The sequence below is a fragment of the Drosophila arizonae genome, chromosome 3, assembly GCF_054131065.1.
Source record: "Drosophila arizonae isolate 15081-1271.41 chromosome 3, UAZ_ARI_1.0, whole genome shotgun sequence".
Lineage (NCBI taxonomy): Eukaryota > Metazoa > Arthropoda > Insecta > Diptera > Drosophilidae > Drosophila > Drosophila arizonae.
In genome coordinates this window covers 33,172,541-33,192,716 of record NC_142923.1, presented here as the reverse complement: position 1 = coordinate 33,192,716, position 20,176 = coordinate 33,172,541, and the positions used below count along the sequence as shown (strand labels likewise).

Here is a 20,176-nt window from a genome sequence, read left to right as displayed (position 1 = left end):
ATCAAAGATTGAGGCATACTTTGAATCTAGACTATGCAACCATAAAATTGCTGAAAAAACAGGAAAAAACAAAACTAAGTGGCAATTTTCTTACAAATAGGGAAAACTATGGAAAAAACTATATAAGCGGCAATAATCAAGCGATTTCAGAAGGAAATAGAAGAGCATTAGTTCGGGAAGCTTCGAATTCCCATGAATCGACCACCAAGATTAGGGATAAAATCGGTGTTAAGACGAGCTTATCAACGGTCCAAAGAGCAATTAAGAAAGTTAATTACTTAAAGAAACAGAATGTAAAAAAAAAGACACCAGTCGATATGCTGAGAAAAGAAATACGCATTAATTTTGGCCGGGCGAACATGACGTGGTCTATCCAATGGCAGCATGTTGGCTTTTCTGATGAGAAAAATTGAATTTGGAAGGAACTGATGGCTAAATTTATTATATCCATGACTTACTCATAAAAGAACATAATTTGGAACGGTTTCCAAGCCGTTGCGGCGGGGGGGTGGTGTGGCATTGATGTAGGGTGCAATATCTTACTACAGCGCTTGTAAGCTTCAATTTTTGACATCGCGCATGAACGCATAGGACTATAACACCGTGTTTAAAACTGCTGTTCCGCATTTCTATAACCTGTCTGAAAACCGGCATTAGATTTCCCAGCATGATAATGCTCCAAATGCAAATCCAAATCCCTGAAGTCCTGGATTCAGGGCCAAAAAATTGATCTCATGGAGTGGCCACCATACTCACTCGACCTTAATATCATTGGAAACGTCTGGGGATGGTTGGTCAGGAAGTATATGAGTCCGGAAAGCATTATAGTGCAAAGACAGAGTTAATCGAAGGTACTGAACACGCTTGGCCAACCATATACTTGAATAATATTGAACAACTTTATAATTCCACTCCTAATCGAATTTTTGAAGTAATTTCAAACAAAAAGCGGCACTACGCACTACTAATATTACTTAAAAATAATAATAGCTTAAAATACGGTGTTATTTTTGGTCATTAACTTAAATAAATTGAATTTAGAGCAGGGGGCGCTAATCTGATGACCAAATTTTTGTTACATGTTTTTTTGTACATTTTACAAAAAAAATTATTTAAAAATAATCCTTATTGTTACAGTAGCCATTCTTTTTGTATTTTAAAGATAAATAAATGGAGTATAATGTAAAAAAATTTCAAAGATGGAGCTCTGATAGTTTAGATTTTATTTAGCTTTGAGGTTGAGTGTAAAGGGGGGCGCTAACCTGATGACGCGCAGTGTATATATTGTTAATCAGGACGGTATATATATATATAGCCCTATCTGTCTGTTGGTTTTCCCGTTCTTCTCTTTACTTGTCGTTCTTAAGAATTATAACTATATGTAATATTTGCACATACTTGGGACTTGTGCTTTGGTAAATACATTTGAATTATCACAGGTTTACACCCACATGCACACACACACACGCGCATACACACATACACACCTACCACGCCTAAACACGCATGGGCTGCAGTGTGCGCTTACTATGAGAACTTAAATGTTTAATAACATTTTTTTTGGACATACGATCTTCATGAAACTTTTAGATTATGATTATAACATTTGCCAAAGCACAAGTCTCTAGTATTTGAAATACGCTTTTTACAAATGTGAGGGTGAGGGGGTGGATATAGAGGTGGGGGGATAAATTTACGAAATTGTATAAATTGCATATAAATCTACATTAACAAGTAAGAAGACTGCTCGACTAGGATATACCCTGAACCCTCTAATCTGATATTCTAATCAGTCTGCACTTCTTTTCGACACACATACATACACACGCACGTATTAGAACACGCTCTGCTAACTGCGCAGTAAGCAGCGACTGCGCTTGGGCTGCGCTGTAGTGTGGGCAATATTATAAGAATTTATTTGTTGAATAATTTAATTTCTAGACGTATAATCTTTATGAAACTTTCAGAGCGTAATCGTATGGTGAAAATGTATGTACACTCCAAAGCACACGTCTCTAGTACTTGAAATACGCCTTTTACACAGGTGATGGTGAGGGGGTGGATATAGGAGTGGGGGTAAATTTTTACAAAACCCGAAATTGTATAAAATGCATATAACTATACATTTAAAATTTGGAGACGAGCTCCAAAAATGTAGGAGATATAATTAAATAACTAGCTTTCGATAATGTTTTTGATCGATAATAAAATATTGGGAGTAGTTATCGATATGTAGAGAAAAACTTGATATGCGCGTGATATACACGGACCTAGTCTCAAGTCTCTAAGTTAGAGACTCTAACTCTCATATCTTCTGAGATCGACGCGTTCTATACATACGGATAGACGGAAGGACGGACAGACAGACGGGCAGGGCCAAATGGGCTCAGCTCGTCGCCCTGATCAAGAGTATATATACTTTGTGGGGTCTGCCACGGCTCCTTCTGCCTGTTACATACTTTTAACAAAACCATTATACCCTGATTTCCCATTGAAAATGGGTTCAGGGTATAAAAAGTAAGAAAGCTCTAGTCGAGACTGCCCGACTGCGAGGTCCCCTGAACCCTTCGAGCAACTGATATTTCAATAATTATTCACATATGCACTCATACACGCTCACACACAGACATACGTACCCACGAATAAACACGCATTGGCTGCAGTGGTTGCTTACAATGGGAACTTAATTGTTCTTGTGGATGTACTTTCGTCATGAAACTTTCAGATTATGAATATAACATAGATATGCATATGTCTCTAGTATTTGAAATACGCTTTTTACAAAAGTGATGGTGAGAGGATGAATTAGGGGGGTAAATTTTGACAAAAAGCGAAATTGTATAAAATGCATATTGTAATAAAATGAACCTCTATTATCTTTGAGTTCTGGACAGCGAATCTCTCCGTATTTTATTCAAATAAAGTCTTAGCCTAAAGTACATAAAGTTTACATAAAGAATTCTGTCGCTTATAGCAGCGGCAGAATGGGAGTATATAACATGCTGTATGTGTGTGTATATATGTTTGTATGCATATGCAGAAGGCATATACATTTAGCGTTTAAGCTGCGGCGTGGACAAGAGCGTAACAATGCTTACGTTGCAGATCCCACGCTGCAGGCCAGTCTATACATAAGTGACCGATCATATTACGGCGCTTATGTATAGCTGTTATAATATAAGTAAAGCAACAAAGTGTTGCTATGTTGTGAGCATGATACTCTTACTTATATTTTGGGCATATGTCAACTTCATATATTGTATACACTGCAATACTGTGAGCATATGCTTATATGACATACAACATACTACAATATACGTATACATCTAAAATTTGGAGACTCAAGCTTTACAGATATAGGAGATATAATTTATTACTGGTTTTCCAAAAAGTTTTTTAATCGATAACAAAATAACGGGACAAGTTTTCTATATTTAAAGCAAAACTCGATATGCGCGTGCTATACACGGACCTAGGAAAGAAAATTTGAAGTCTCTAGCTCTTTTATCTTCTGAGATCGACGCGTTCGAACATACGGACAGACGGACAAATCAATAAGAGTTTGAAACGCCACTGTTGACAATAATTTTTCAATTGAATAATGGGCTGTAACTGTCTAACTCCATAATTTTATTTTTTATTTCAGATGCCATGTTTAAGCTTAACACGTTTGAAGATAGCAACAGCTTTTTCTCGTCTTCTCCTACATTGCAACAATCGGTGCTGTTGAGGAAGAAAGAGGATGGGGATGTAAGACAGTCGCAAAACAGCGTAACAAATTCCCATTTGCCAGACTTACTCAATGGTAAAATAATAGTATATTTATATATTTAAAAAAAAATGTTTATGTTATGATTTCAATTTCTTCTATATTCCACTTGGGACTTTACGATCAATTCCCTGGCATATTAAATCAATAAGGTATTGATGGTTACCAAAATGCTGTCAACACAAATGGTAATTATAATTTTTATACCTTGAACTCATTGAAAATGGGAAATCAGGATATAATGGTTTTCTTAAAATGTATGTAACAGTCAGAAGGGAGCTTTGCCACGCCTCCTTATCTGCCACGCCTCCTTCTGACTGTTACATAAAGTATATATATTCTTGATCAGTCAATTTAGCCCTGTTCGTCTGACCGTCCGTATATATAGCGCGGATATCGAGTTTGTCTCTAAAAGTCGGTTAATCATCCCTTTATTTTTATATCGACAATAACATTATCGAAAGTAAGTAATTTAATTATATCTGCTACATCTTTAGAGCTAGCCAAATTTTATATGTAGATTTATATGTACTTTATAGAATTTCGAATTTTCATTTCATGCGTGCTTTAGCGAAAGCCTGTGTGTGTGAGTACTCTGAATGAGTCGAAAGTGAAATGAGTATATTGGTTTTGTGCAATGTCAGTCTTGCTCTCCGTCTGTCCGTATGAACGCAGTCTATTTCGGCGCTATTGAAGTTGGAGACCTTAGATTTGGAACACATACTCGTGTATATCTCCGATTTATACAGTGCTAAAATTTTCCCGATCCGCCCACTAGGGCGTGGCAAATCGGAAAAGGCATTTTCCGATATACCAGAAATCATGTTAGTTAAAGAGCAAGAAAGCTGAAATTTGGTATGTAGGTCCGCGTCGACCACCCGCCATGTATCTCCTTAAGTCCTAAATTTCGCACTTGAGCTGATGTTTCGATTCAATAATTATGGGTGCAAATTATATATCTACGCCTATTAGGGGCGTGGCAAATCGGACCTGAAGATTGAAATGAAGAAGCTAAAATAACAAAAATTTGCAATTTACAAAAATGAGTTTTCCGCGGGATTTAAACTCGCACCCAAGCCGAATAGCATTTTTGTCAAAATAACTAATATAAAGATCGCAGGCGCTTCAAAGACAAATCAATCGCAACTGACATTCTTGGAATATACTGGAGTACGCATTTATATTTACATACATACTGAACGAATACACTTTACTATGTTGGTGTTTAGTTTTGTATTGATTCTTTATTCTGTTGGGCCCGGGTTTTTATACCCAGACTCATGTATAATTTTAACCATTAAATCTAGTGCTTCTATTGCTGAGTGTGTAAGGCTCAGCATTGGTCTATTACATATTCTTAACTTATCGCGTAGTTTGTAAGACTCCGCATTGGTTTATTAGCTATTATTATGCTATCGCTGAGTTTGTAATGCTCAGCGCTCGCCTCCTACGTATTCCAATCGCTAAGGGTCAGGGTCATAATTTGTGCCCAGTTTGACAGTTCACACTTGAAACATGTGTCGTTTATTTTATGCTAGTTGTCGAGTGCATAGCGCGTACGTTCAGCTACTTATCATATTTTTATGTTCATGCATGTGCATGAACATTCTGCGGGGGGCCAAAGTGGGTAATGTCCAGAACTGCTATCTGTGGATTTCTAAATAACATTCAGGACAAATAGAAATTTAATAATTGTTAGTATTCTTGACGAAATGATCATGCTTGCAATCCTTATGTTCGTGCCTGAACACATACACACACACAAATGAGCGCGTGTATAAGGCTCGAATGCTTGATGATATGCGTGCAGACTTATATATACATACTTACATATATACATATGTATATATATGCGTATATGTAGAGAGCAGAGAGAGAGCAAGAAAAAATTGAGCATAGAGTGTTCAACATTTGACCGTCTCGGTCGAGCGAATGAAGCGAAATGATTGTGCTTTCGTATATTTTCGTAACCCGAACCTAAATATGAAGAGCTGAACACATATGAAGTGGTCTGGGAGATAACTCTCGAAAAAAAGGGTGCAAAACGCTTTAGAAATTCAGTTATAAATTTATATTCCGACATCTCTAAAGTTAGAATCTCAAAATTTTAAATATTGATCCTGAGCATTTTATTGAATTTGTATTTTGTTGTATTTCGGATACCGACCACCAAATTTTTATACCCGGAACCCATTTTCAATGGGAAATCAGGGTATAATGTTTTTGTTGAAATGTATGTAACAGGGAGAAGGAGGCGTGGCAGACCCCACAAAGTATATATTCTTGATCAGGGCGACGAGCTGAGTCGATTTGGCCCCGTCCGTCTGTCTGTCTATCCGTCCGTCTGTCAGTATGTTTGAACGCATCAATTTCAGAAGATACAATAGCTAGAGACTTAAAAAAAAAAATTGTTTTAAATGTCCGTATATACAGCGCGGATATCGAGTTTATCACCAAAAATCGATAACTTCTGCCGATATTTTTATCGATAAAAATCTTATCGAATCAGTATAAAATTATATCTTCTACGTCTTTAAAGCTGGAGTCTCCAACTTTTACTGTGTACTTATATGCATTTTGTACAATTTCGGTTTTTATTAAAATCTGCCCCCACTCCCATTTCCATCCCCTCACCCACATATTTGAAAAAAGCGTATTTCAAATACTAGAGACTTGCGCCTTTGCAAATGCATGCATTTCCATGTTATAATCATAATCTAAAAGTTTCAGACTATGAGCAGGAAGTACTATTTACAACTGCAAAAATGCCTTACAAAATCGAACAACTTAACTTTTGGACTTCCCATTTGTACGTTTCGCTTTGTTCTGCTTGGCCAGTTTATTTGGCGAAGTATAAGCAGACGAACAATATATTGAATTAAGTATTTTTAAACATCTTATGGAGTGTAGGTAGAAACAATTATTATGCTTTAATGTCTGCCGATTTTCAAATTTTTCGTTTTTTGAATTTTCTCTCTACATAAAGGCTAAAAAGTGTCGAAGGATTATTTATGAAGTTTTAACGTCGCTTACGTTTTAGAGTTGATTCAAGATTCTGAAAAATATAATGTTTATGGATAAATTATCTGTTTTCAGAATGGGAAGAAGCCTTTAAAAACTTAATGCTGCGCAACAACCGACAAGTAGAAGAACAAGTCCTACAGCAACAACAACTTCAAATGCAACAGCAACATCATCACCAACAAGTACTAAAACAGCAAGAAGAATTTCTACGTATTCACGAGTTACAAAAGCGAAGTAATTTATTAAATAATGGAATTCCACAAACTACACAAACTGGTAGGTCTGTCAATCTATAAACGCGTCTATCTCAGAAGATATATTATATCAGAGGCTTGAAAATCGATAGCCACTTTATAGGCTAAAACCCATCTTTAAAGTTAAACTATCTAAATTTTAATTGAAGATTCATATTTATTTTATAAAATTCCGGTTTTTGTTATAACTTACAAACTTCTCACAAATAAGTTTATAAAAGGCATATTTCGATTACTAGAGACTTGTGCCAAAGCCCTTAATCAAATATTATCAAGATCTGCAAGTTAATCCTTAAGAGAAGATTAAACAATTAATAAGTCACTGTGGCCTTAGTCCATAAGTGTATATGCGCATATATTTGCTATTTTTTATGTAAGCAGAAAGACGCGAAGAATTATTGAAATATCTGTTTCTCGAAAGGTTTAGGGCATCTCAGTTGATTAGTCTCGACTAATCGTAAATGTATAAAAAATTAATTTAAAGTACGGTAGACTCATGCTCTAACAAATGGACACCCTTCAACGTTATTACATCGTTCTTGTTATGAAGATGATGATAGTCTTCCCACAAGAGAATTTATTCCAAAAATAAGTTCTAGTAATATATGTAGCCCAAACTGCAGCCCAAAGACAGTCGCTGCTAAGTGCAGAATTAGCAGATCAAGTGTATATGTGTGCGTGTAGATGTATGTATAAAATAATGCATACAATAAGGGTAGAATTATTGTAATATCAGCTCTTTTAACTCAGGGCAGTATTATGTTGAGAGTTTATCGCTCACTTTTATTTTATACCCAAAATATTTTTTATGTTACTGGATATGAATTGAATCACGTACATACATAAGTAAAGAATTATAAATTGAATGGAAATATGACTCACATTTCATAACATCACAAAATATAATTGTATTCTATTTCTCAGATTTCCCAAGACAATACTATGCTAATGATGTTGAAGCAAATAGAACGCAAACACTTGCATCCATACATCCACAGCATATCACTCAGCAGCCCGATGAAAATTCCTTGAATGTAAATAACATTTTTGGTGGAAATATGTCAAAGTTTTTCGACTTTCACAAAAGTCAGCAACAGATTCACCAACAATACATTAATGGACAATCTCAGATAAGTAATATGGATTCTCATCGATTAGCTATATTTTTGGAAAACAACCGACCAAACCCTTCAGTTTTTGACAATGGTAAATATTATTTTGTATATACGTATGAAAATATAATAATTACGTTTTTAATTATAGGTATTTTAAGTCAACAAGCGCAATTACAGAAACAGAGGTTCATGGCAAATTTTGAAAAAACAGTGAGTACTAAATATCATGCGTATGAAATCAGAAAATATTTAATTACATAAATTGAAGAACAACACTTGCCAGAAAAAATCTTCGTACACCAGGAAACACATTTTATATTTTGTGTTCAGTTGGCTTTAGCATTTGCTGCAATGCACTTATTACACTGAATTTTATCTTTAAAATATAATTTATCCAATTGTATATCAATGTATTTGGTTTGTTTCCTAAAAAAGAGATCGTACAATTTAATTGTGCTGCGTGCGATGACAAAATCCGCAAAAACGGTTCAATTTTTTTTTTCCACAATTTTTCTCCTTTCAATTACCGTTAAATAAATTGCATAATCGCATAAGATTTCCAATACTGCACAGATTTCCTTTTCCATAGCATCCATGGCACACCAATTGTTTCATAATAATTGAAACTTCATTTCATAGAATAAAGAGGAGAGAAAAAAAAAAAATAGTCAACACTGAACTATATTAAAATCAGTTCAAAGTTTAAATTTCAATATTATCATGTAGATATACATATATAGTAAAATATTTGTACCAAAAATATTCATACAACGACAAGATTCCCTCGGGCGCTCTTTTGTACAATTAGTGAACGCTTTTTTACTCCACACGAGATACAATTAACTTTCTTGGGGCAAGGGCGATTTGACGTTCTTTCCCGATAACCGTCGCACAGTGCACATTGGGCCAGCGAGCCGATTTTTCGACGAAAATTAAAATTAAAAAAAAATATATCTAAGTTTCTGATCTATATGACCACACCTTTCCTAACCGCCCATATGATATTGGTTTCTACTTATTGATACTTTACGATAATTAATATGGCTAGCCTTTATCATATATTATAATAAACAAGTAAGAAGGCTCCAGTCGAGACAGTCGAGAAAAGAAGATACCATGAACCCTCCAAGCTGGTACTTTACTTATTCTGCACTTATTTTTCACGCGCTCTGTGGATTACGCAGTTAGCAGCGACAGCGCTTGGGCTGCGCTGCAGTGTGGGCAGTTTCTTTTGTAGATAGACTATCTTTATGAAAATTCAGAGGATGACCATATGGTTAATATAAGATTTCCAATACAATTTCTAAAGCACAAGTCTTTAGTACTTGAAATACGTTTTTTACAAATTGGGTCGAAGGGGTCGTTGTATCCAAAATCTGTAAATTACAAAATCTTCTTATCCATTAACTTAATATACAACGCATATTTGTCTCTACAAGTCTCCAGGACTAAATTTGGCTGAAAAAAACAAAGTCAATTTTTAGAGTATTCTCGATAAAAAAAAGTTATCGGATAAGTTATCGAAAAAATAAGATAAACTTGTACTGCCTATGGTATACACGAGTAAGCATGCCAAATTTCATCTAAAGATCGGCTTGCTCATACGGACAGATGGACAGACGGACAAGGATATATCGACTCAGCTCGTCGCCCTGATCAAGAGTATATATACTTTATGGGGTCTTCGATGATTCCTTCTGCTTGTTACATACATTTAACAAAACCATTACACCCTGATTTCCCATTCTCTATGGGTTCAGGGTATAACTACAAAGCATTCAAAATGACGATAAGTATTTTACATTTAAAAATGTTTCTAAAGTCATTGTGAAAGAAATAATATGACTGATCAAGTCAAGTCGTAAATTACGAATGCTTTATTGAATTCGAAAAGGTTTCGTCTTATCCTAAATATATAACGTTTACATAAAGAGTTCTGTCGGTAAAAGCAGCGGTAGAACGGGAGTATATAGCATGCCGTATGTATGTGTATATATGTTTGTATGTACATACAGAAAGCATATACATACAATTAAGTGTTTAAGCTACGGCGTAGACAAGAAGGTAACAATGCTTACGTTGCAGATCCCACGCTACAGGCGGATCATATTACGGCACTTAAGTATAGCTGTTATAATATAAACGAATCAACAAAGTGTTGCTATGTTGTGAGTATGATACTCTTACTTATGTTGGGCATATGTCTACTTCATATATTGTATACACTACAATAATGTGACCATATGCTTATACGAATGTAATGTAAATATTTTTAATTTTTTTTTTTTATTTGTTTATATTTTTAAATATTTAAAATAAAAATAATTTTTTTTTTTATATCTTTATATGCTATGTTGTATTCTTAAAACAACATATTATATAGTTTTTTAAACATATTTTGTTTGTATTAAATTTTTAATGAATTTAAAAAATTGTTTTTGTTTTTAGTTTTTTATACCCTGAACCCATTTTCAATGAGAAATCAGGGTATAATGGTTTTGTTGAAATGTATGTAACAGGCAGAAGGAGGCGTGGCAGACCCCATAAAATATATATATTCTTGATAAGTCGACGAGCTGAGTCGATTTGGCTCTGCCCGTCTGTCCGTAAGTTTGAACGCGTCGATTTCCGAAGACGTAAGAGCTAGAAACTTGAATTTTTTTATGATGACCGTATATACAGCGCGGATGTCGCGTTTGCTTTTAAAATTCGATAAATCATCCCGTTATGTTTTTATCGAATAAACACATTCAAGTTCAAGTCAAATGCCACCATAGCTAATTGTGAATGATTTTTCATTTTCTTAAATTTCTCAAATATGCAGTATAATATGTAGATCATATGCTGAAAGTTTCATTAAATTCCGTTCAGTCAAAAATTAATAAAAAATAATCAAATATTTGGTTAATTAACAAACGCACGTGCAGCAGCTACAACAGCATCGTATGCGCGTGCACACATACATTCAAACTTCTTCTAGAAACATTCGTTGAATCACATCAGCTGTTAGTTTCGTTTAGTTTTGGTAGATGGCGCTGCAGCAGTGAATCTATTTGAGTTTTGCCAGCGTAGCTTCCAAAAATGAGGTGGCGTAGTGATTAGCGGCATGACGCTCGTTGGAGAAGTCGCGGTTCGAATCCCGAGCGATGCAGCTGATGTTAATTTTTGTTAATTGTTTAAAAATATTTTTTTATTTTATTGAATGAGTTTTGTATTTCATTTATATATTTAAATATATCGAAATTGAAATTTTAGCCATACTAAATGGGCATTGGGTTCAGGGTAGTATCTAGTCGAGCACTCTCGACTAGAGTTTTCTCACTTTTTTGAATAAAAAATACAATGTATTAAATTTTTTTATTTATTCATTTTATTATATTTTTTAATAAATTGATTCCATTGTTCAAGAGATGATGGTATTAGTAAAATGAAATTATTATTATTTTTTTTTTATTATATATACATTTTGATTATCTTTAAATTGGTTAATCAGACCAATTTTATGTCTTCATCTGTTTCCATATCCGTAATGAACGTCTTCATTGGACCTTACTTCAGAAAAAAAAATTGAATATTGCTTTGGCAACAGTTGTTGCACTTTTATTTGCAATTTCAGACAGTAAAATTGTCATTGTATGTAAACAGTATCGCTTCTCGATCGTTATTAACTATTATTAGGGTCACCGGCTTGAGTAGCGCTACTCTAAAATATGTTATTGCCCTTATTATTAAAAAAGTCTGTTAAAACTAGTCTTTTTCACGGTGCCTCACCGGCTTGTCATGCAAGCCTTTGGAAAATCTGACCTAAGTCGAGAATTCCATTGGAGTACAAAATCGCTAACATCAATTCTTGCTAAAATTTCTTCATGTTTCTAAAAACATGTCGATTTGTTATATGCAAAGCCACTACTTTTCATATTTCGTCTTTACAAATGATGTTGGGTTAGAAGCGTTTGTTAAGAGATTGCATAGGCAAATCTTCTTGAACATATCCTGCAGGAATTTTTCTGAAATCAGGTGCTTTAGGATAAGCGCGAGTTACCCGCCAGTCACTATACCACACACATACATACGTGTATGTATATGAGTTACTCGCCGGCCACAGTGCCACAGAGTATTGGGAAGTGCACTTGTCACTTTTAGTGTTTTTAATCGATAACAAAATAACGTTGCAAGTTCTCGATTTTTGAAGCAAAACTCGATATCCGCGTGGTATACACGGACCTAGGAAAATGAATTTCAAGTCTCTAGCTCTCATATCTTCTGAAATCGACGCGTTCGAACATACTGAGGGACGGACAGACGCACAGAGCTAAATTAACTCAGCTAGTCACCCTGATCAAAAATATACATACTTTGTGGTAGTGAAAATGGAAAATCAGGATATAATTGTTTTATTGAAATGTACTTATCAGGGTGACGAGCTGAGTTGATTTGGCGCTGTCGGTCTGTCCGTCTGTCCGTATTTTTGAACGCGTCAATTTCAGAAGATATAAGACCTAGAGTAGAGACTTGATTTTTTTTTTTAACACCATATATATAGCGCGGATGTCGAGTCTGCTTTTAAAATTCGATAAATCATCGCGTTATGTTTTTATCGATTAAAAACATTCAAGTTCAAGTCAGATGCCAGTATAGCTAATTTTGAATGATTTTTCATTTTTTTAATTTGTCAAATATTCAATAGAATATGTAGATCATTGGCTGAAAGTTTAATTAAATTCCGTTAAGTCAATCGACGTTAAATAATAAAATGTTTGGCCGATTAACAAACGCACGTGCAGCAGCTACAACAGTCGTCGTATACGTGTGCACACATACGTTCAAACCTCTTCTAGAAAATTCTGAGAATCTGTTAGATGGCTCTGCAGCAGTGAACCTATTTCAGTTTTGCTAAAGGACCTTCGAAAAGTGAGGTGGCGTAGTGTGTAGCGGCGTGACGCTCGATCGGGAGGTCTCGGGCTCGAACCCCGCGCGCGCGCAACTGATGTTAGTTTTGTTTAATTGTTTCAAATTATTTACATATTTAATTAAATGGTCTTTCTATTTCATTTATATCTTTAAATACAACGAAATTGAGACCTTAGCCGTACCATAAATGTGCATTTTTATTATTTTGGTTCAGGGTATTTTTTTTTTTTTAAATACCCTGAACCCTTCCAATGAGAGGAATCCTAAAGAATAATAGATTTATTAATTGTATCTATGAATGTACGGGCGGGGCAGTATATATTCTTGTTCAGGGCGCCGAGCTGAGTCGATTAATCTGACGGTATTTGAGCTGATTTGAGTTGATTTCAGAAATTACAAGAGTTAGAGGCTTGAAGTTTCAAAGTTTGAAATATACAATTATATATATTTTACAGAATTTCGATTTTTATACCCTAAATGCATTGAAATTAGTTGATATGGTCATGACCGTCTTACCTCAGAAGCTATAAGTGCTGTAGCGACGAACGCCTGGACTGTTAGCTCCTGTGTCAAGTTGGGTCTCGAACGTTAATTTAAAAATGCAGACAGGCTTTCGCATATATTTCCTACATATATAATATTACATATAAATACAAATAAGGAAGCTCTAGTCGAGACTGCTCGATTACGAGATCCCCTGAACCCTTCGAGCAATAGCTATTTCAATCATTTTTCAAGTCTTTCTGCTTACACGAGACACACGCACACCTTTCTAGTATCAACAATGGTTGCTGCCTGTTCAGGTTTAGCTTTCACTTTTTTCGCTTTTAACATATTGGTTCCACAAACTGATGGTAATAAGATTGACGTAAAGTCTTTAATCAAGGAAGATCCTGTCACGGTGGCCATATAAAATGATGAACATGTGCAGTGTCAGCTCCGTTTTGAAAGAATTCTTAAACTCAAACAATAATTGAACGAATAAACTTTACTATGATGGTGTTTAGTTTCTTTATTCTTCTTAGCCCACGTTTTTATACCCTGAACCCATTGAAAATGGGAAATCAGGGTATAATGGTTTTGTTGAAATGTATGTAACAGGCAGAAGGAGGCGTGGCAGACCCCACAAAGTATATATATTCTTGATCAGGGTGACGAGCTGAGTTGATTTGGCCCTGTCCGTCTGTCTGTCTGTCCGTCTGTCCGTATGTTTGAACGCGTCGATTTCCAAAGATATAAGAGCTAGAGACTTCAATTTTTTTCATCCCGATTTTTTTTTATCGATAAAAAACCTTATCGAAAACCAGTTATAAAATTATATCTTCTACACCTTTGTTGCTAGAGTCTCCAAATTTTTTATATATGCTTATATGCAATTTCGGTTTTTGTTAAAATTTACCCCCACCTTTAAATTCACCCCCTCACTCTCACTTTTGTAAAAAGCGTATTTCAAATACTAGAGACTTGTGCTTTGGCAATTACACTCTGCAGCCCATGCGTGTTTATGCGTGGGTGCTTGTGTGCGTATGTGTTTGTGTATGTGTGTGTATGTGTGTGTATGTGAGTGTGTGTATGCGTTTGTGCCTGTATGCGTGTGTGTGTATGTATGCCTGTGTGTGCGTGTGTGTGTGTGTGTGCGTGTTTCTTGTGTAAGCTGAAAGACGCGAAAAATGATTGAAATAGCTAACACTCCAAGGGTTCAGGGGATCTCGTAGTCGAGCAGTCTCGACTAGAGCTTTCTTACTTGTGATACCCAAAATCGTGCATAATTTTAAACCTTATATTTAGTGTGTCTATTGCTGAGTTTGTAAGTCTCAGCATTGGTCTACTGCATATTGTTATTTTATCGCTGAGCTTGTAAGACCATTAAGTAAATTCTCATAAAATAGCATATTGCAGTGGGCTGTAGCCCGAGCGCAGTCGGTGCTAACTGCGCGGATACAAACGTATGATATCATGAAGGGTTCTATGAAGGGTTTAAGGGATCTCCGAGTGGAGCAGTCTCGACCATATCACTCTTACTGGCTACAATTAAAATGCACCCCCATAAATGCATATGCTGTTTCATGGGTCCAGAAAAGAAGCGAAGAAATATAAGTGTCTCGAAGGGTTCGGGAAATCTCGTAGTCGAGAAGTCTCGACTAAGCCTTTCTAAATTTTTGGTTTGTTTTGATATTAATTATTCTAAAATATATTAAAATATAATAATAATTATAGTATAATATTTTATTTCCAGTCTTCGACAAACCAACCTCAAAACGTGCACTCACCCCAAAATCGTTTCTCACAAAACTCATTAGTGGATGATGACCTAGGTAACATTTTAACTATATTTCCTTTACATTTCATGCACATAAAACGATATTGTACATGCATGAAAATATAATAAGGTAGCGATACTTATTAAACGATTTTTTATTATTTGTCAATAAAATGTTAAGTGAGAATGGAATACTCATTTGTCTTTACCATATGTAAATACTTCCAATATAATATATATGAAATTTAAAGGAATAGTTTTTAATATATTTGCGAAATCTGACAAACAAACTCAGAGATATATTCAATACTTTACTATTACAAAAATACTTCGTACATACAGACAATAATTTGTCGAAAAATAATTTTCAGTTTATAGAATTATCGGAATTTAGATAGTATATATATAAACAAAATTATATATATATTCGATATTAGATGTAGATAGATACTGCGCGTTATCAGGTTAGCACCCCCTCTACACTCAACCACTAACCAGAGAATACATAGACCGGACACGTAGTGTAAAGCGTTTTGCACACTTTTTTTTCGAGCGTTAACACCCCAGACAACTTCGTATTCGCTCGGCTCCTCACTTTTAGGTTCGGGTTACTAAAATATACGAAAGCACAATCATTTCGCTTCATGCGCTCGACCGAGATGGTCAAATGTTGAACAAAAGATCCCTCTATTCTCAATGTTTTCCTTGCTCTCTCTCTCTCGATGCTCTCTGCTTTCTCAAATGTGTATATGTATGTATGCATGCGAGGCTCACATTGTGAGCATAAGCAGCAGCTCACAAAACATATTTCTGTAAGTGTGAGCACTTCACAAGATCGACCAAATTCAAATACTAGGATTTCAAATTGCTACAGCCAGCAAGGGCTCTGCACACAGGCATACAAATGCTCATAATACATGTAGCATACTGTAAGTGTGTGTGTGCATGCTCGTCGCGAAAACATTTTCATTATGCGCACCAACGCTTTCATACTCTTCCGACAAATAATAACGAAAACGCATGGCAAACGGCTTAAAGAGTTCGGAATACCCTTTACACAGAAGGGAAGGCATGGGCTCTTGCTGCGAACAAATTTCAATTTTCGTGACCTGCTGCTTGTGCTCACAATGTGAGCCTCGCATACGTATACACATTTTAGAGAGCAGAGAGCATCGAGAGAGAGAGAGCAAGGAAAACATTGAGCATAGAGGGATCTTTTGTTCAACATTTGACTATCTCGGTCGAGCGCATGAAACGAAATGATTGTGCTTTCTTATATTTTAGTAACCCAAACTTAAAAGTGAGGAGCCGAGCGAATACAAAGTTGTCTGGGGTGTTAACGCTTATTTAAATTAAATACCATAAAAGAACCTGTATATTATGTTATTATAGTTTTTTTTTTTTTTTTTTTTTTTTTTAATTAATATTAGTAGTGCCGTTTTTTTATTATTTAATTTCTTCAAAAATTCGATTAGGAATGGAATTATAAAGTTGTTCAATATAATTCAAGGATATGGTTGACCAAGCGTGTTCAATACCTTGAATTAACTCTGTCTTTGTACTATAATGCTTTCTGGGCTCATATACTTTCCTGACCAACCATCCCCAAATGTTTTCAATGATATTAAGGTCGAGTGAGTATGGTGGCCACTCCATGAGATACATTTTTTGTCCCTGAATCCAGGAATTTACGGATCGGGCGGTCTGAATTGGATGATGAGCATCATAATGCTGGAAAATCTAATGCCGGTTTTCAGACAGGTTATAGAAATGCGGGACAGTAGTTTTAAACACTGTGTTATAGTCCTATACGTTCATGCGCGTTCCATGCGCTCATGCGCGATGTCAAAAATTGAAAACTTGCAAGTGCTGTAGTAAGATATTGCTACCTACACCAATGCCACACCACCCCCCAGCCGCAGCGGGGCGTACAATAGGTGAAGAGAAAAACGTAAACGGCGCTAACCTGATGATCCGCAGTGTATATATTAAATGTGATTAGACAAACAATGTGATCATTGTTTACTAAAAATTTAACTTTCTTCACTTCTTTATGACTTTAACTCTTGATTTTTTCTTAATATAAGTAATGGTATAAGTAATAAGTTGAAGGCATCAAATATACATATTTTGGTTCGGGGCGCTGAGCTCAGTCTCAGTCCGGGTCTCTGCTCGTCCTTTTGTCCGTATGTGTGAGTCGATCTCAGAACCTACAAGATCTATAGATTCTTTTTGGTACATCCTGTATACCTTGCGAGTTTGCTTTAGAAATATTCCCATAGTAGGGTAAGTGTGTAAGCTTATTAAAACTTTTGTATAAAAATATCCTTAGCAGTACAGTCGCCGAATTGTGCATTTAGTTTTGTTTGTGTTTAATAGATGTTTTACTTTAATATTTTTTGAATATTGGTTCTAAATTTTACCGAAATATTTTTATTAAAGGTCTGTTTGGAATTGAGTTGGTACTGAGTTGATAAACTAACAAATTAGAGAGTATTAGTAGAATATCTAATTCAAATAATTAAGTCACAAATAAGCTAAACAAAACATTATTGCGTCAATAGTTTTCCTATACGTGTATAAATATAAAAATATGACTAAGTATGATTTCGATGTCGTCGACAAATATCTCTGAAGTTTTTTTATTTTTTATAATTTTTTGTGTTAATATTATAGGTTTCGATCCGTTTATTGAAACACAAAAGGGATTTGCTGAACTTATGGAAAATGAAGTAGTTCAACAGAATGTTAATGGAATTGGACCAAAGTTACAACAGCAAACACAACTTCCTCATCAAATTCTTGATAACATGCAACGCACCCGAATGCCACCACCTGGATTTAATCATATGAATTCATTAGGATTTGACGGTGCAAACAAAGTACACTCGAGTAAAATTTTTCCCTTTATTAATATGTCAAGCAGCTCGGTTGGAAATAGCACTGCGCAAGTCGAACAACATCCACTGGCAACAAACTGGAGCTCGCATTTGGCAACATTACAACAACCCCAAGCAGCGCCGATAAATGACTCCCATTTACAGCACCAAATTGCCCAAGCTAGCATCCAAAATAAGGGTAAATAAACAAAAATTTATTAAATAAATAGAAAGCTATTTGAAAATTTTGTTTTTAACAACATAAGACCCATTTTAACAATTTACTGAAAATTAACGTTTTTCCCTTATACAGATACAAGATATTAAAATATGAAAAGAACTCAAATAAATAATATTAATGAAATCCTAAAATCTTTTCCTTCTAGGATATAGTAGCAGTGACTGGACTGCCATGGACCCTGCTATTTTGTCATTTAGACAGTACTCATCCTTTCCCCATCAAGCTCAAATGCCTCACCATCCTCAGCATGATCTATTTCTGCAACATTTGGCTCAGAATCAACAGCAAAATGGACAAGGTAAAATAAGGATGCGTAATTATCTTTTAGCTTTTATTATAATTATTTGTTGTATAGGAGTGTTCAGCAATCAATCCCAACAAGTGATTCCTGGTATGAGCATGACCAGCAATATTATCAATGGGCAGTCCACATCTCAAACACAGGTGAATGCAAATGTTCAGGGTATGCTGGAGTTCTTGAAAAACCGACAATTTGTTTAAATCTTTAATCTTTAATCTAACTATTGATTGGTTTATCTATATTTCTTTTAATACACTATTGTAATACATATATTGTAAAAAATCGAATATACAAATCAAAGCAAATCGGACTTTTTCAATATTTATCTTTTTTAATTTATCCATTGAAAATGGAAAATCAAGGTATAATGGTTATGTTAAATGTATGTAAGGGGGCGTGGCAGACATCATAAAGTATATATATTCTTAATCAGCTGAGTCTATTTAGCTCTGTCCGTCCGTCCGTCTTTCCGTATGTTTGAATGTGTCGATCTCGAAAGATATACGAAGTATTTTTTTTCCTAGGTCCGTGTATATCACGCGCATATCAAGCTTTTCTCCAAAATAGATAACTTGTCTCGTTATTTTCTGATCGAATAAAAACATAGAAAATCATTAATAAAGATATAGAGTCGAAACATTTTAAATGTAAATTCATATGTTCTTAACAGAATTTAGATTTTTGCTATAATTCAGAACACCAACAAACCCTCCCTCACCCTTATGTCGACCCCCTCTCCCATAAATTTTTTAAAGGAGTATGTCAAATAGAGACTTGAGCTTTGGCAGTGCATACATTTCAATGTTATAATCACGATATAAAAGTTTCATAAAGATAGTCTATCCAGTTTTCAAACAATTAAGTTCCCTTAGTAAGCCCACGCTGCAGCGAATGCGTGTTTATGCGTGGGTGTGAGTGTACATGTGCAGAAAAGAAGCTAACAATTATTGAAGTATTAGTTTTTCGAAGGGTTTAAGGGATTTCGTAGTGGAGCAGTCTCGACTAGAGCTTTCTTAATTCACGAAAGTGAATTAGTATATTGGTTTTGTGCAATGTCCGTCTTGTCCGTATGAACGCAATTTTTTCGACGCTATTGAAGCTAGAGACTTGAAATTAGGAACACATACTCGGGTATATTTCTGATTTATAAAACGTTAAAATTTTCTCGATCCGCCCACTAGGACCGTGCAAATCGGTAAATAAATTTTCCGATAGGGCAGAAATCATATTAGTTGAAGAGCTAGAACGCTGAAATTTAGAATGTACTACGCCCATTGGGGGAGTGGCAAATCGGATAAAACTATCTCCAAGAGTTTTACAGCTAGAATACTGAAATATAGAATGCACGTAAGGTAATGTTATGATTCTATAAAGATTAATGACAAAATTATATGTCTACGCCTCTTTAAAAAGCTAAAATAA

General features: G+C 35.1%; 1 protein-coding gene across 1 annotated transcript in view; it reads left to right on the top strand.

Annotated features, from left to right (window-relative positions):
• Cnot4 (CCR4-NOT transcription complex subunit 4) overlaps positions 1–19,064 on the top strand; it is a 31,393-nt gene extending 12,329 nt beyond the window's left edge. Inside the window, exons 9-17 of the mRNA XM_089464757.1 lie at positions 3,647–3,805; positions 3,922–3,957; positions 6,866–7,069; positions 7,972–8,253; positions 8,311–8,372; positions 15,310–15,388; positions 18,010–18,411; positions 18,599–18,751; positions 18,809–19,064. Coding sequence (XP_089320883.1) covers positions 3,647–3,805; positions 3,922–3,957; positions 6,866–7,069; positions 7,972–8,253; positions 8,311–8,372; positions 15,310–15,388; positions 18,010–18,411; positions 18,599–18,751; positions 18,809–18,954 — 1,523 coding nt within the window. The 3' untranslated portion in view covers positions 18,955–19,064. The remainder of the gene's footprint in view (positions 1–3,646; positions 3,806–3,921; positions 3,958–6,865; positions 7,070–7,971; positions 8,254–8,310; positions 8,373–15,309; positions 15,389–18,009; positions 18,412–18,598; positions 18,752–18,808) is intronic.
• The last annotated feature ends 1,112 nt before the right edge of the window (positions 19,065–20,176 follow it).